This window comes from Oryctolagus cuniculus, chromosome 1 (assembly GCF_964237555.1).
Source record: "Oryctolagus cuniculus chromosome 1, mOryCun1.1, whole genome shotgun sequence".
Taxonomy (NCBI): Eukaryota; Metazoa; Chordata; class Mammalia; order Lagomorpha; family Leporidae; genus Oryctolagus; species Oryctolagus cuniculus.
Genome location: NC_091432.1, coordinates 212,987,525 through 213,005,225, shown reverse-complemented (window position 1 = coordinate 213,005,225; position 17,701 = coordinate 212,987,525). Strand labels below are relative to the sequence as shown.

The 17,701-nt window shown below is 50.4% G+C and overlaps 1 protein-coding gene across 7 annotated transcripts in view; it reads left to right on the top strand.

Annotated features, from left to right (window-relative positions):
- The window catches only part of EPB41L4B (erythrocyte membrane protein band 4.1 like 4B), a 150,438-nt gene that overhangs the window by 27,003 nt on the left and 105,734 nt on the right, over positions 1-17,701 (top strand). For all 7 annotated transcript variants that reach the window (XM_017346908.3, XM_051843327.2, XM_051843348.2 and 4 more), the window contains exon 2: positions 13,650-13,754. In XM_017346908.3, coding sequence (XP_017202397.3) covers positions 13,650-13,754 — 105 coding nt within the window. The remainder of the gene's footprint in view (positions 1-13,649; positions 13,755-17,701) is intronic.

Here is a 17,701-nt window from a genome sequence, read left to right as displayed (position 1 = left end):
CATTTGACCTGTGCTGTCCTGATGTTCCTTGTTGACAGTGGCAAGTGAGTTGAAGTGTTGGGGGAAACCAGTTCTCGGAACAGCTGGAATCAAGTAGATTTGGGTGTCCTTGACTTCCGTCAGCCTCTGAAGAATAAATGGGAAATGCTTTGCTTATTGCTGCCTATTAAATCACTTGCTTTAGGCATATTTGGACAGAAAGTGAGGTCATGGACAGGTGTTGTGGTGCAGTGGGTTAAGCTGTCACTTGGGAGGCATATCAGAGTGCTGATTTGAGTTACCAGCTACTGTGCTTCTGATCTGTCTTCCTGCTAATGTGTATCCTGGGAGGCAGCAGATGATGGTTCAAATACTTGGATCCTGTCACCAGTGTGGGAGACCCAAATGGAGCTCCAGGCTCCTGGCTTTAGCCTGGCCCAGCTGTTGCAGGTATTTAGGACTGGGAGAATGAACCAGCAAATGGAAGAGATTCTCTCTTTCTCTCTCTCAAATAAGTACACATTAAGAAGAGGAAATTGACGTGGCCATCTGACGTTAAGTATTCCACATTGACCGAAAGAAGGTAGCCAGCAGAGCCATGCCGTCCTCGCAGCAGCCCTCTGCTGGGGGAAGAACAAATGAGGACTTTCTGTCCCTATTGAGATCTAAATACAGCTTGGCCTGAAGATGTTTATCAGCTGAACAGAGGCTGATCAATAATTGATCGATAGTGTAACACAGGTTTGGTGTCACATACCCATCTCTCCGGTAGCGTGTAGTGTGGCTACGGTTCTGTCGTGGGCGTTACGGCTAGAGTTGGTCTGCCCAGACCTCTCACAGCACCAGAGGACCCCGGTGGCTCGTGGAACTGACCAGCCACACCCCCTTTCCCTGTGTGTTGTGTTTTCCCAGCATCACATTTCCAGGTTCTTCCCAGAGTGTTGAAGTACCCCTCCCCATCACTACAGTGCCTTGGCTGATGTTAGTTGATGAGCAAATAGAGCCAATAATCTGCTTTCCACTCTGCTGCAAACAGCATTGAGAATCACCTCCCTACCATGTTGGTCCCTGTGTCTTGTGCCCCAGCCAACACCACAGCTGTGCATGCAGGCGGCTCTGGGCAGTTGAGTGCTGAGCCGGGCTGAAGAGTTGTTCTTGTTGCGGGCACGTTGTATGTGCTAAGAGGTAGAGAGGTGCATGGGATGGTTGGAGAAGCAATGGGATGAGATGGAATTCTGGCCCCAGAAGAAAGATAGCTGAGTTTGATCCTCACTCTGCTACTTAGAAGCAGTAGGAGCTTGATGCTGTAACTTCCTGGGGCCACAGAGCTTTATCAACATTGAAGCAGCCCTTCAGCCCAGAGGTGGAATTTAGACCCTGGACACTCCAGTGCCCAGCCCGCAGCCTCTGGACACTCCTGCATGGTCTTGGCATCACTGGTGTCCAGTTCGGAGTCACCAGATCGTGCTGATGTCCGAGATGGATTTCTTATTCGTGATAAGAGGAACGTGAGGCAACTTGCTTGTTAATTTCAGGTATTTGAGTTTACTATGTCCTGGAGCAGGCAGTTGATTTTTTTTTTTTTTTTATGATGACTTGGCAGTGGGGGCCGGTGTGGACACAGACCACCTAGGTGACTTGGAGACTGTGTGTGTGTGTGTGTGTGTGTGTGTGTTGGGGCAGGGTGTGGGGAGGGGTTAGTTTCCTACGAAGGTTCATAGAAAATTGTCAAGTTATCGAGAAGGGGTGGAGTGGGCAGAACTGGAAACGAACTATGAAATTAGCACTTACTACAAAAGCTGAAACCCGCCTTGAGGCAAGTGCCTTCTGGGAAATGCTCACTGACGTCCCAGCTGGACACCACCAACCAGGGCATTTACAGACTCGGAAAGGAAGGCAGAGCTTTCTAGGGATCATTGTGGGTTTACAAAAATCCCCAAACTACACAAACCTGTTTTTCTTTAAACGGGACTACTAGACCTCATGTACCTTGATTTTTCTTTTTAAATAACTGCCTTGGGCTGGCGCTGTGGCGTAGCGAACAAAGCTACCACCTGCAGTGCCGGCATCCCATATAGGCACCAGTTCGAGTCCCAGCTGCTCCACTTCCCATCCAGATCTCTGCTATGGCCTGGGAAAGCAGTAGAAGATGGCCCAAGTCCTTGGGCCCCTGCACCCATGTGGGAGACCCAAAAGAAGCTCCTGGCTCCTGGCTTCGGATCAGCTCAACTCTGGCCGTCGCGGTCATTTGGGGAATGAACCAGTGGATGGAAGATCTCTCTCTCTCTCTTTCTTTCTCTCTCTCTCTCCCTCTCTCTGTATAACTCTTTCAAATAAATAAATTAATTTTAAAAAGCCTTAAATAACTGCCTTGTCTGTTTTCATTTCTCTCTCTCTGTCTCTCCCTCTTCCTTCTTCCCCCACCCCTTTCTTTCATTTTTTGAGAGACAGACACAGACAGAATTTCTATTTGCTGTCTCACTCCCCAAATGCCTGCAGTGGCCAGGAGCTGAGGCCAGCATGTGGGAATTCAACCCAAGCCTTCCACATAAGCGGCAGGAACCCAGTACTTAAGCCTTCGTCTACTGCCTCCCAGGGTACACAGAAGCAAGAAACTAGAGTCAGGTGGGGCTGGCGATGTGGCTCACTTGGCTAATCCTCTGCCTGCGGCGCTGGCATCCCATGTGGGCGCCGGGTTCTGGTCCCAGCTGCTCCTCTTCCAGTCCAGCTCTCTGCTGTGGCCCTGGAGGGCAGTGGAGGATGGCCCAAGTGCCTGGGCCCCTGCACCCACATGGGAGACCAGGAGGAAGTACCTGGCTCCTGGCTTCGGATCGGCGCAGCGTGCCAGCTGTGGCAGCCATTTGGGGAGTGAACCAATGGAAGGAAGGCCTTTCTCTCTGTCTCTCTCACTGTCTATAACTCTACCTGTCAAATTAAAAAAAAAAAAAAAAGGAAACTAGAGTCAGGTGCAGAGCTTGGACTGGAACCTAGGCACTGCCATATGAGATACCATATGTTGTCTTAACTAGCATCTTGGCTGCTAGGCCAAATGACCACCCTCCTTGATTTTTTTAAAAAAGATTTATTTATTTGTTTGAAAGTCAGAGTTAGAGGGAGGGAAAGAGAGAGGGAGAGGGAGAGAGGGAGAGAAGATGGAGGGAGGAAGGGAGGATGGAGGGAAGGAGGGAAAGAGATCTTCTATTTGCTGATTCACTCTCCGTATGGCTGCAATGGCCAAAGCTGGGAGCCAGGAGCTTCTTCATCATCTTTCACTGCTTTTCCCAGGTGCATTAGCAGGGAGCTAGATCAGAAATGGAGCAGCTGGGACTTGAGCTGGTGCCCACGTGGGATGCCAGTATTGCAGACAGAAGTTTTATCTACTATGCTACAATACTGGCCTTGATTTTTTTTAATTAAATATATGACAAAATGAACATTGTGTTGTGTGAACAAGAGGGAGAAATAAGGTTTGGATGAAAGTAATAATAACCTTTGTATGGAACACCACAGTATACCTTCACACTCATTTGCTTTCTTATTTTTATTAATACAGTGATTTAGCAAGGTTGATATGACAGATGAGAACACTTCCAGTGTGAAGAAGTTGAGACCCTGGGTGCCTGAGGTCATGGTCACATTGCTAGAGAAAGTGGTAGACCTGTGTTTCCGACCTGGGTGGTGCAGTTGTGTGAACTCATAACTGGGTGTGAAGCCACCACCTGACAGGGACGTCTGGTGTGATCCTGTAGAACTGAGCAAAGGTACGACCCACGTTAGCTCTCCTCACCCCGGGCTTGCTCACCAAATTACCCACGTTATAAAACGGGCATCAGTAACTGATGCATAAAATAACAAAGAAGGGCATTTTGTGAAAAATGGAATTGAAAGATGTTATTTTGATGCAAAACTTTTGGGAATCTGTACAAGCTTCTTTCATTTTATGCATTTTCCACAAACTTTTGAAGACCCCTCCATATGCATAGATTCCACATGTTTTGCACCAAAATTATCTTTTTTAAAAAAAGATTAATTTGTATTTGAAAGGCAGAGTTACAGAGAGAGAGAGACAGAGAGAGAGGCAGAAACAAAGAGATCTTCTTCTATCTGCTGGTTCACTCCCCAAAGAGCTACAATGGCTGGAGCTGGGCTGATCTGAAGCCAGGAGCCAGGTCTCCCATGTGGGTGCAGGCACCCAAGCACTTGCAGCATCCTCCACTGCTTTCCCAGGCACAGTAGCAGGGAGCTGGATCGGAAGTAGAGCAGCTGAGACTTGAACCAGTGCCCATATGGAATGCCAGTACCACAGGCAGCAGCTTAATATGCCCCAGCGTCAGCCCCAAAAATTATCTTTTAATTCCATGTTCCATGAACGTTTTGAAATACTCTTGTAATAGTCTTGGCAGGGTAGATCATAGGCCAATTTAAATAAGGTGATATTTAGTTGGAACAAATACAAAAACCTGTACTTAGTTTTGGGAACCATCACTACAATTATTTGGATTGTTTTTAACCCGCGCATAAGATCCAGAACTTGTTAGCATTTTGTGTATAAAAGGCATAGCGTGTTCATCAGCTGTAAAGGTAGGCCCTGGGGAGGTAGGGTTTCCTAGACACCAGTGTCCTACTGTCCCTTAGAACAGACAAGGAATCCAGAGGAGACAGTGGTGGCACCAGGGTTCTGCACCCCAGTCGGCCAGCTGTAGAGAATCCTCAGCGGAACTGGGCCAGGCAGATCAGACTTCTGAAAAGTGGATCGTTTGAGGATTGTTGTAGGAACAGACGATTCTCCTAATGCTGTTGGTGTTTATGTTTGTTAAGTCTCCAAATGTCAGAGAGCAGAGAACGAGTGTGAATAAGGGTGCCACCAACCAGAAGTTGAGTCCTGAGGATTGTTGTCCGTAACTGGCCCTGGAGATTGACTTGCCGTGAGGGTGGGGGTATGGAGGACATCTTGGCAAAGGAAGGATGTACTGCAGGCCGTGGAGAGGGAACCTACTGTGTGGGTTGGAGTGGACGCTCCATTTGGAGTTCAGTGTGTCTCATAGCTTGGAGCTGCAGGTGTTTGTAGGGTCTGGGAGAGAGGAGAAGAGAAAACTTGCATTAGATTGGGCAGTGCTGATTGTGTGGAGTCCCCACATGAGATGAAGTCCTTGCCCTGTGTTCCCTGGTGGTGGCTTTTGAGCAGAGAAGTGACTGAGATGAGGCTGTATTGTGTCATGGCAAACACAGGGAGGCTGGGTATTTGGAGGGAGACACTGGAGGTAGCAGGATCACTTGGGGCTGTTGCTGGTACGATGTGGTGTGGCTTGAGCCATGGTGGAGGTGGAAGGGCAGGCCTTTCTGAAGATAGGCACAGGGGGACATGACATCGGACGGATGGCTGTCTGATGGAGGATGGATGGAGGAGGTGGATGGAGGAGGTGGCTCCTGAATCCTCTGTTGCTGCTCAGATATGAGCCTTTGCAGCTTAGTTCACAACAGGATGGAGACACTCACTGGGCACTCACACAGCTGATTCCTGCTTTCCAGCCTACTGGGGGTGCCTGTCCATTGGTGCTCTTGAGACTGAATGAGATTTGGACAGATTGGCTTCCATCCTTAGCTTTGCTCTTGGGTCAGGTTGCAGTAGGATGTTGTCAGCAACATCTTACCTAAGAAGATCAGGATAGCTCTTGTATTCCGGGATGCAGTTAAGACATCAGCTGTCCAGCAGTGTCCCTTTATTGGGAGCCTAATAGGGAACCCATGAATGAGCAAAATGGGAACCACAGACTGCCGGTCAGCAGAGCTAGCACGACGTCCATGCCTTTCCCTGCTTGCTGCCTGCCAGCCAGCCTCCAGCCTTTTGTTGGTCACTGTGTGCTCTTACTGTACACGTGGTTTTAACAAGCTTGGCTATTTTCAGCTCATGTCAGATAAGAAGGAGCTGCCGCTGGTTGCTGGGCTTTGTGGAAAGTGAGGTATGGCAATGAGGTGGAAAGTTAGGAAACACTGATGCCAGAACTCAAGGGGAGAGTGCTCTAGAGCCTGCTGTGCCTGGGGACAGCCCACTGTACACGTCTGGACAGAGATTCCAGAATGGCAATCCTGGCTTAGAAAGGTTTTGTATCTGGTATACTCTGCTTAAGAAGGTGGGGAGGAGGGAGGGAGGTGGCGGCATTGTGCCACAGTGGTTTAAGCCATTGCCTGCGACACCAGCATCCCATATGGGCACCAGTTCATGTTCTGGCTGCTCCGCTTCCAATCCAGCTCCCTGATAATGTGCCTGGGAAGGTAGCAGAAGATGACCCAGGTGCGTGGGCCCCTGCCACCCATGTGAGAAACCTGATGGAGTTCGAGGATCTTGGCTTCAGCCTCAGCTGTTGTTCCATTAGGGGAGTGAACCAGCAGATGGAAGATCTCTGTCTCTCTCTTTGTGTAGCTATGCTTTCAAGTAAATAAATAAAACATTAAAAAAAAGAAGAAGAAGACAAGGAGATACAAAGTGACATTGCTACCTGTGGGCTTGAGTCTCAAGCTATTTTGGACAACTTGGCTCCGGAAGAAGTGCATGTTCACTGAGAGCTTCCTACCAGGAGAAGAAAGCCCCCCTCCCCAGGCTTTATAACCCCAGCTGTAGCCCCAGCACCAACCATGCTGACTGGCACTGGAGGACAGGTTAGCAAATACTTGTCAGACGAATGAGTGAGTGAGTGAATGAATGTGTCACAGAGGAGGCGATGTCATTAGTAAGAAGGCAACAAAGAGTGGCTTTCCATTCCTGTCACGTTGACTCAACTCCTGTTGCAACCACTAGACAGCACTTCACATTATAGCAACAAAACTGTGTTTAGGTAAATGGCCTTGAAAGTACAGTATGGCTCCCTTGGTGCTTGTTCATGGAATATTTAATTCAAAAAGATTTTAATGAGCATATTCTCATATTTAGGCCTGCTGCTTGTGACGTATCACGAGTCTGCAGTCGGGGCTTTATCATGGCCCATCCAGAAAATAGCTTTTTTGGCCCCAGACCCCACCACAAATCCCCTTGCTATGTGTGCATCCATCTGTCTGTCCATGTATCCATCCATTTGTGCAGCAAACAGTCACCTCTGGAGCTCCTGTTGCATGCCAGCCAGGCCCGAGGCTTTGGGGATGGGGGTAGGAGAGGCAGGTATGCAGGTGAATTGAGCTAGGCCCTGTCCTCCAGCAGTGCTGAGTGGGAAGCGGGAATAAGATAGGAGCACCAGCAGCTGCAGTAGAAGACCTTATTGTGCATATAACAAAGGCGTGTGACTGCCTGTGAGAGCAGAGGAGGGAGAACTTAACTTCCCTGGGTCCTGAAGGAGGGAATGACAGTCTGTGGGCATCTAGAGATGCCCCAGGTCGGTGTCCAGTGCAGGTGAACTAAGGAACTCAGCCTGGAGCCTTCGTAGTTTTGAGAGTGGACACTGCAGGGAGGGATGAGAGTGGAGGCCTTGAACCTCCCAAGACGGGAGGGATGAGAGTGGAGGCCTTGAACCTCCCGTCTTCATCCTACAAAGTTACCCAGGGGGCCTCTGTTATGAACATTGTAGCCTTCATACAAGGGTTACAAAAAGTGTGTAGAAAAGTGGAATTAAAAGATATGTTTATTTTTTTATTTATTTTTTATTTATTTTATTTATTTTTTATTTTTTTTGACAGGCAGAGTGGACAGTGAGAGAGAGAGACAGAGAGAAAGGTCTTCCTTTTGCCGTTGGTTCACCCTTCAATGGTCGCCGCGGCTGGCACGCTGCGGCCGGTGCACTGCGCTGATCCGAAGGCAGGAGCCAGGTGCTTCTCCTGGTCCTGGTCTCCCATGGGGTGCAGGGCCCAAGCACTTGGGCCATCCTCCACTGCCTTCCCGGGCCACAGCAGAGAGCTGGCCTGGAAGAGGGGCAACCGGGACAGAATCCGGCGCCCCGACCGGGACTAGAACCCGGTGTGCCGGCGCTGCAAGGCGGAGGATTAGCCTAGTGAGCCATGGCGCCGGCCAGATGTGTTTATTTTGATGCAAAAAAATGGAAATCCATGCATCACTTTTTTTCCATAACATGCATTTTCTTTTTGAAGATCCACCTGTATTGTAGCTACTGGAGCTGAAGAGGCTCTTTGAAGAGGCAGGCATGGGGTGCAGGGGTTGAGACACCACGTAGGATCCTGCGTCCCGTATCGGAATGCTTGCATTCAAGTCCTGGTTTTTCTGAGTCTGGCTTCCTGCTTATGTGCATCTTGGGAGACAGCAGTGATGGCTCAAATAATTAAGTAATTGGGTCTCTGCCACCTATGTGGGAAACCCTGATTGAGATCTAGCATCCCAGCTTTGGCCTGACCCAGTTCCAGCTGTTGGAGCATTTGGGAGTGAGCCAGCAGGTGCTCTTTCTCTGTCTTCTCCCCCTCCCTCTCCCCCTCCCTCTCCCCCTCCCTCTCCCCCTCCCTCTCCCCCTCCCTTTCCCTCTCCCCCTCCCACTCCCCCTTTCAAATAAAATGATAATAAATAAAAGACCTTACTTAGTACTTAGCTGTGGGGTGTGTGTGTGTGTGTGTGTGTGTGAGAGAGAGAGAGAGAGAGAGGTCACAGATGTGTAAAAATGCTAACAGTGAGTAAAGACGCTGTTTCCTGCCCCCACCCCAGACCCTGCCTCCTGCCACCCACCTCTGAGCCCCTCTGAGTGAGGGTCTGGCATGGCAGAAGGAACTTGCTGCCTGGGGAAAGGTCCTCTCTTCCACCTGCACTCCTTCTGTAAAAATCATTTTCAAAAGACACGAGGAAAGTAAGACTTGAAGGGACCTAGATGGACGCTTAAGGCTGGGCCCCCTTCCTTTACGCAGGTGGAACGGTTGACTTTGCACTTACTGTTCTGTGAGAGAGGAGATGACCCCCTGGACGGTAAGTCCAGAACCCATGCAGAGAGACACAGGTGGGAAGCAGGGCATGCTAGGGCTGTGGAGTTTTGGTGGCCCTGTGTATTCAGGGCCCCAGGGCAGATTGGCAGCTGGAGACGCAAATCCAAGGTGGTGACAGGAATTTTGGAGAATTATGAGTTGCCCAAGGTCACCGTTAGAGCTCCATCTGGGACTGGAGCACAGGTGTTTGCTTCTTCCCAGCCCAATTCTTCCTGCCGCATCCTGCTGCTGATACCTCGCTTAACTAGCTCTGGCCCACTAGGAAACTCACTAATGAAACCATGGTGCTATGAGAATGGAGTGACACAGGGCTGCAGTGCGGGGGAGGAGCGGGAAGAATACATGCAGAGGAAGGGTGCCAGAATGGTGATTAAAAAAAAAAAAAAAAAAAAAAAAACAACTGAACTTGTTCTGTGACATCTGCCTGAAGATCGTTGTGGAAGAAAACCATCCCCATTAGTTTTCCTGTTCCAATGCAACTATTTGCTCTTTAGCAAATGTCCTGTTTTTATCAAGCAGCCCACATATATGGTGCATGTGTGTTTTCATGGAGGTGCTGTCACGGCTGACCTACTCCTTTATAGCCTGTTTACCCAGTATTGTCAAAGAAATACCCCTTGGTCTCATTTTCGTCATTACCTTCCCTCATGGTTGAACAGTCATCTGAACCGTTGATGTGGTTCTGGCTGCCTGTGGCTGGAGGCGGGCTCTTCCATTTCCCTGCCTCTTTATTTCTCCAACTGTGCTGTAGAGACCCTCACTGCACACCCAGCCCTCTGCTTCTATTGAATTACTGCTTTAGGAGGAGTATTTCCAGCTGTGGCATAGTGCGTAAAGCCGCAGCCTGCAATGCCTGCATCCCATATGAGCGCCAGAACACATCCCGGCTGCTCTACTTCCGTGATTGCTCCCTGCTAATGCACCTGAGAAGGCACTGGAAAATGGCTCAAGTGCTTAGGCCCCTGCCAGTCACATGAGAAGCCTGGAGTTTGTGGCTCCTGGCATCAGCCTGGCCCAAACCTGGCTGTTGCTGCCATTTGAGGAGTGACCCAGTAAATTAAAGACCTCTCTTTCTGTCTCTGTCACTTTGCCTTTCTAATAAATAAATAAATGTACTTTTTAAAAGAGGAATCTTCGGCTGGCGCCGCGGCTCACTAGGCTAATCCTCTGCCTTGCGGTGCCGGCACACCGGGTTCTAGTCCCAGACGGGGCACCGGATTCTGTCCCGGTTGCTCCTCTTCCAGGCCAGCTCTCTGCTGTGGCCAGGGAGTGCAGTGGAGGATGGCCCAAGTGCTTGGGCCCTGCACCCGCATGGGAGACCAGGAGAAGCACCTGGCTCCTGGCTTCGGATCAGCGCGATGCGCCAGCCGCAGCACGCCGGCTGCGGCGGCCATTGGAGGGTGAACCAACGGCGAAAGGAAGACCTTTCTCTGTCTCTCTCTCTCACTGTCCACTCTGCCTGTCAAAAATAAATAAATAAATAAATAAAATAAAGAGGAATCTTCTCCAGGAAGCCTGTGAGGGATGCACAGATATAGTTTTGATTTTTGTTTTTACTTTTGTTGTCACTCTCATGTGTCACACAGAATTGCTAGAAAGCAGTCACTGTATTCCACTGCACAAGTCAAGACAGGACACTGCCGGCCGGCCGGGAAGTCCTCCCCGTGTCCTCCTCCCAAGAGCAGTGTCCCCCTGCTTTCTCTTCCTTACTTCCTGACTCTTTTGTCACCCATGTGTGCCTCCCTACACAACAGCAGTTTAGTTTCCTTTGAAAAAGAATTTTTTTTTAAATGTTTAATCTGTAGGTGTGGCCTCTTCTCCTCCCTATATTCTGTTTGTTAAAGAAAGAAACTGGATCTTTGCCCTGGGGAGTTGCTGGAGGTTTCCACAGGCTGGATCTTGTGGTGCGAGAGGCGTGGGGAGCAAGCTGGAACTTGGGTGGTATGTGTGTTCTCTCTCGGCAGGTGCACAATAGCTGGTTGTCTCCTGTTGTGATGTTAGCCACTGGGGCCCAAGGCTTAGAGACTACCAGAGTCATTAGGGGTTGCAAAATGTTGATACTGTCATTGTCCTACTCTTTGTGTGTTTGTTGTAATACTTCAGTGAAAGAAAAACTATACCTATCTATGAATTATTTTAAAGAATTTATTTATTTATTTGAGAGGTAAAGTTACAGACAGTGAGAGGGTGAGACAGAGAGAAAAGTCTTCCATCCGCTGGTTCATTCCCCAAAATGGCCGCAACAGACGGAGCTGAGTCCGAAGCCAGGAGCCAAAATCTTCTTCTGGGTCTCCCACATGGGTGCAGGGACCCAAGCATTTGGGCCTTTTTCCACTGCTTTCCCAGGCCATAGCAGAGAGCTGAATCGAAAGAGGAGCAGCCAGGACATGAACTGCTGCCCGTATGGGATGCCAGTGCTGCAGGTGGAAGATTAACCTACTGTGCCAGGGTGCTGGCCCCACACCTACTAATTTTTAATAGCTTTGTTAAGATTCATGATCCTGCAGCTCATCCATCGAAAGTGTATAAGTCAGGGCAGCCTTGGATCCAGCAGTTAAGACACTCGCATCCCACATCATACAGCGTGCCTCAGTTCAGTACCCGGCTCTGGCTCTTGACTCCAGCTTTCTGCCAAGGTAGACCCCGGGAGGCACTGCTGATGGCTCAAGTAATAGGGATCCTGGCACCCATATGCGAGATTTGGATTGAGTTCCTGGCTCCCTTGTTCAGCCTGTGGGATGTTATGGGCATTTGGGGAAGTGAACCAGCTGATGGGAACCCTCTCTCTCTCTGCCTCTCAAATCAGTGATAACTATCACAGAGTTGTCCATCTGTTGCTGCAGTCAGTTTTAGGACATTTCATTGTTTCCACTCCCCCCACACCCCCAAAAAAACCAACTTCCTTTAGCAGGCATCCCTCTAACCCTGGAGACCTAAGCAACCACTAACCCAATTTCTGTCTGCGTTGGTTTGCCTACTCTGGACGTGTCATATACTTGGTACTTGGTGACTGGTTCTGTCCACCTAAGCATTGTGTATTCTAGATCTAGCCGTGTGTTAGCATGTATGAGGACTGCATTTTTTGTGGCCAAATAACCTTCTGTGATATGGATAGCCTGTACACATCAGCTGAAAGGCATTTGGGTTGCTTCCACCTTTTGAATATGATAAAGTTGCTATGAATAGTCATTTACAAGGTTTCTCATGAATGTGTGTTTTGATTCTCATGTTTATATACCCAGCAGTGGGCTTGCTGGGACTTATGGTAATTCTTTATTGTTTCCACAGTGGTTGCACAGTTTTCCACTCCCATCAGCAGTGGGTGGAAGGTTATAGTTTCTCTGACATCTGTTACTTTTTTATTCTAGCCATGGAAGTGAGGGTGGAGTGGCATCAGATTGTGGTTTTGATTTGCATTTCCCTAGTGACCTTGAGCGTCTTTTCACCTGCTTATTGACCATTTGTGTATCTACAGAGAATTGTACATATCCTTTGCCCATATGCTGGTTGGGTTTTTGTCTTTTTATTACTGAGTTGCAGTAGGTCTTAATATATATTGGATAAGGAACTTTTGTGAGTTACAGCGTTTGCAAAAAAAAAATATTTCTCATTCTGAGCTGTCTTTGTACTTTGTATGTTGTCCTGGTGTCCTTTGACGAATAAGAGTTTGACATTTTGGTTTTCTTCTCTTGCTTGTGTTTTTGGTGTGATGTGTAGAGCTCACTGCCTAGTCCAAAGTCAGGAAGCATCATGGTGTGCCTGTGTTTAGTTCTGAAAGTCCGCTAGTTTTAACTCTTGCATTTAGGTCTTTGGGCCCTGTTGAGGATTTATATCTGCTGCCATCTCTGCTCTTCAGATACTGATTGCTTCGTTAAAGGCGGGTCCATGCTGGCCTGTTGTTTGCCAATTTTCGTGATAAGGAGTTGGTTCCGGATCATCCTGTGAAGTTACTGTTTGTTTCCCTTGTTGTTATGACACTTAGATTTGAATGTGTTTGCAGCGATGTGGCTTTTTTCTGAGAGAGATGTTTGTGTTCTTTTTGGGTGAATACTAAGAAGCTTTTCACTTTGTCAGAGACTCGTGTGGCTTTGCAGAGGCTTCTCCTGGGGGACCTCTTTGTTCCTCCCAGAAAGCAGTGGGGTGAGTGGGTGTGGCTGGGCCTTTCACAGGGGCAGGAGTGGGAGCGAAAGGAGGAATGACCTACTTGGAGTGACACCTGCTAATAAGCAGCAGGTGCAGGCCTTGACTCTGTGTATGTCTCACCCCCTTCCTGTGCTCCTGCCCCATGTGTGTACCACACAGAAACCCTGGATTAGACCTGGATTTTGGGTTGGGGCTCCATGTCCTGGCTACCTGTCACATGAAATTGGAGGGAAAGAGCCAAACCCAAAGAATGAGCAGGTTCCCAAGGCTGCCTGCCTCAAGAAACAGTCTAGGATTTGCTGTCCTAGGGCAGGGTTCATCCTACCTTGCTTCAGGAGGGTCTGATTTTAGTAAACCTCACCCATCATTCATAGGCATTCCTCCAAAAGTCGTTCTTTTCACGAGGAGGGACTAGCAGGGGTTAAGAGCAGTTATCCAGGTTTTAAACTTTGTATTGTCTGTATTCTTAAATGGCATTTGAATTTCCTCAGTCACAGGTTTGTATTGCATGTACAATAAAGCTAAATTTAAAAATATTTGTTTATGTGTGTGCAGGCTACAGAGAGGTGTTTTGCCCAGGTGTCTCCTCCTAAGTTTCCGTCCACCCACTTGTCTTCCAGAAACATGCCAAGGGCCAGGATCTGTTCGATCAGATCGTGTACCATTTGGACCTCGTGGAAACAGATTATTTTGGCCTCCAGTTCCTCGACTCTGCCCAGGTGGCGGTATGTATTGCCTTGATTCATTTCAGCACAAATTGGCTTTTCATGCTAATTGCAGAACCACACTTGCTAGAAATTGGTAGAGAAAAATAGGAGTAAGACTGTGATACTGTGGCAGTAATGAGCATTGGCATGGTGCTGCCTGTTGGGTCCTCCTGCCCTGGCGATGGCCAGCAGTTGGCAGAGGACGGGCATGGGCTGTGCTAGGGGCCTGCCCAGCAGAAGGTTGCATTGCGGGCACATTTCTAGAGGAGGGAGAAAGAGGGAAACTCTCTTAATGGTGCTGGCTTTCATTTTTAGCCAGCAGAAGAGGCTGCACCACCACCTTCTGCAGATTCTGGCTGGTTAAAGAGTGGGTGCTGTGAATGCCATTGGATTCCAGCCAGGCTCAGTGGGATACGTGGCAGGGGACGGTTGGAGCAGGTCTTGGCATTGCACGAGAACCATCTTGCAGGCTCCAGGAGGTTGTGTTAGGTCAACAAAGACTTCATTTGCTTTGCTTGAGATGGAACTGTTCACCGTGGAGATGGCAGAATCAGTGAACTCCACAAAGCTCAGAGCATTCTTTAAAAAAACAATAAATTGATAGCCATCTGTCCAACAAAATCTAGCTTTGGATTTTAAAAATAATGTATTCAAAGACGGAGCCGTGGCTCACTAGGCTAATCCTCCGACTTGCAGCGCCGGCACACTGGGTTCTAGTCCCGGTCGGGGCGCCGGATTCTGTCCCGGTTGCCCCCTTCCAGGCCAGCTCTCTGCTGTGGCCAGGGAGTGCAGTGGAGGATGGCCCAAGTGTTTGGCCCTGCACCCCATGGGAGACCAGGAGAAGCACCTGGCTCCTGCCTTCAGATCAGCGTGGTGCGCTGGCCGCAGCGAGCCGGCCATGGCGGCCATTGCAGGGTGAACCAACGGCAAAAGGAAGACCTTTCTCTCTGTCTCTCTCTCTCTCACTGTCCACTCTGCCTGTAAAAAAAAAAAAAAAAGATAATGTATTCAACCATTTAAAAATTGACTGAGTGGCCGGCTCCGTGGCTCACTAGGCTAATACTCCGCCTGTGGCACCGGCACACCAGGTTCTAGTCCCGGTCGGGGCACCGGATTCTGTCCCAGTTGCTCCTCTTCCAGTCCAGCTCTCTGCTGTGGCCCAGGTTCTTGGGCCCTGCACCCACATGGGAGACCAAGAGAAGCACCTGGCTCCTGGCTTCAGCCAGGTGGGCCGGCCGCAGCGGCCATTAGAGGGTGAACCAACGGCAAAAGGAAGACCTTTCTCTCTGTCTCTCTCTCACTGTCCACTCTACCTGTCAAAAATAAATAAATAAATAAATAAAATAAAATAAAATAAAATAAAATAAAATAAAAAAAAGTTGAATGAGTACCCAAGGTGCACTGCTCGCTGTCCTAAGCCTTGTGGATACACAGGGAACACACATGGGTGCTCGTGACAGGTAGGGACAACAGAGCAAGGGGCGGTGCTGCGAGAGACAGGGTGTTGGAGGCTGGTTCCCGATGAGGAGATGGTTGCACCAGAGACCTGGAGCTCTTTCCCCCGGGAGACCACACGGGCTCATCGGAAGGTGAAGATGCTCAAGCCAGGTGCCTGGGAAGTGGGTGCTGAAGAATGTGAGTGAGGGGCTGGGTGCAAATATAAGTGAACCCTGCCACCAGGGGTCAGTGCAGATGTGTCCCCTCGACTTCTCTGCACTTAGGGAACTTCCGAATGCCCACAGCAAATTCCTATACCTGCACCCTGCACCATACCTCCTTGAACTGAGAGGGTCCCAGTTCCTTCTCCATTTCTCAGCTGCACACTCACTCCAGCTCCCACGCCCCAGCCCAGTCCTGAGGGAGGGTCCAGCAGTGTTTGCAGCCCTGCCGCCCTGCCCAGTCCTATCTCCTCTGAAGTTGAGCTTCCTGGTGCCCTGCCACTGGCCTCGCCCGTGAGCTTTACCTCTCTACAGGCCTCTGGTCTCACCTTTCCTCTTCGTCTGGGCAGCCTCAGGTCTTGGGTCTCTGTCTGGGCGCTGCTGGCTCTCAGTTCAGCTTCACTGAGCATAGCCCACACAGATTCCCTTGAGTCTCGCCACTCATCACTCCCAGCCCCAGAATTCTGGCCTGCCCCTGTCCGTGCTAACTTCCCGGAGCCAAGTCTTTCCTGCCCCTCTCCCCTTGGCCTTGGCCCTGAACGGTCCCCTCCTGCCTCAGTCCCTGCTTCCACCCAATCCCTGCTCCCTGCACCTGTGTCTCCTCCTCTCTCAGCCTTTGGTTCACCTGCCCCTGTGCCTGTCCCCCAGCCTGTTTCCTCTCCAGCTTCTCCCAGGCTGCCAGGTGGAGGGCCACCGCTATGCCACTGACACCAACACAGGTCGCGGGGCCAGCAGAGTCCGAGTGCCTGAGCTGTGCTACCAGCCTGGGAGCCCCTCAGTTCCCTTTCTGAACCTCAGCCGTGGCCTTCTAGTCCAGTCCCCAAGACTTTGCTCCAGCAGTGGGCCTCCCCTGCCAAGAAGAACAGGTCACTGGGCTAAAACTTGGGTTTTCAGGGCCGGCGTCGTGGCTCACTTGGTTAATCCTCTGCCTGCGGTGCTGGCATCCCATATGGGTGCCGGGTTCTAGTCCCGATTGCTCCTCTTCCAGTCCAGCTCTCTGCTGTAGCCCGGGAGGGCAGTGGAGGATGGCCCAAGTGCTTGGGCCCTGCACCCGCATGGGAGACCAGGAAGAAGCTCCTGGCTCCGGGCTTTGGATCGGCGCAGCGCCGGCCGTGGCAGCCATTTGGGGAGTGAACCAACAGAAGGAAGACCTTTCTCTCTTTCTCTCTCTCTCACTGTTTATAACTCTACCTGTCAAATAAAAAAAAAAAATTAAAAAAACGTGGGTTTTCTTCCCCTTCTGCTCAAAGTTTCTCTTTCTGTCCGTCCGTCCTTTGTCGTAGGATAATGCACTGTGCCTGCTTCTCGTGGATCAGCTCCCTGGACCTGCATTGGCAGTGCCCTTTGCAGTTGCTTCCCGAGTGCCAAATTCAGAGCTCTCCTCTCTGTCCTGGCGCCAGGAACCTACCGTCATTGGCCTCCTCTTCCCTGAACCCCTGTCTGTTCTAGCTTTGGCTTCAGAGTATCTGTGGGCCTGGACGCTGTTCCTGGCCCTGCCGCTCCCTGCTGTGGTGGACCTTAGTTAGGCCACCTTTTCTCCCATGGCCTCAGTTATCTCCTCTGGAAAATGGGGTCCTTGGACCTGTTCTGCAGGGGCCCTTGCAGTTAGAATGTTCAGGGACTCAGAAACTGAAGGGGAGCCAGGCGACATGTCTGCCACAGATGTCTCCTGCGGTTAGACCGGAGACAGCATCCACTGTTTCTGCCGTGAGAGCCAAGCGCCTGTTGCCTTGCCGGCTTGTCCTCACCCCCAGGTGATCATCTTCAGCCCCTGGGTACCCAGAAGGCCAAGCGAGTGACTCCATCGAGAAAGGTTTTTCCCTGAGCCTCTGCTGGCTCAGCTGGCAGGCTTCGCATCCACCCGTGCCCGTCACCGTGTGGCAGGAGGGATGTTCACAGCGGGACCCAGACGCCTGCAGGTGCGCATGCATCACGGGGGCCAGAGCCCTTGCAGCAGCCTGCCCTGTGTACGGGAATGGCTTTTCTTCTCTGCAGAGGCAGGTGCAGGGTCAGCCTCCGCCTTCCCCTCTGAGGATGTGAGGGGTGGGCGGTGCTGGCACTGGATTCCCAGGACCCGTCTTGTCATCGGGCTTTCGTTTCTGAGCCTGGTTCCTCAGAGGCTGGGTTCCGGTGAAGCCTGCGCTACTCTGTGCTTCTGCTCGTGCTGTCTTTGTGGCCATCCTTCAGGCCTTCCCAGATGACCCCTGCCTCCCACGAAGCGAGTCCTGAACTCCCACAGTGTCTTTCCTCTGCTTAAACCTCTGCACTGTCTTGCCTTCGGTGGCAGGCGGCTCGTGCGGCCTCGGG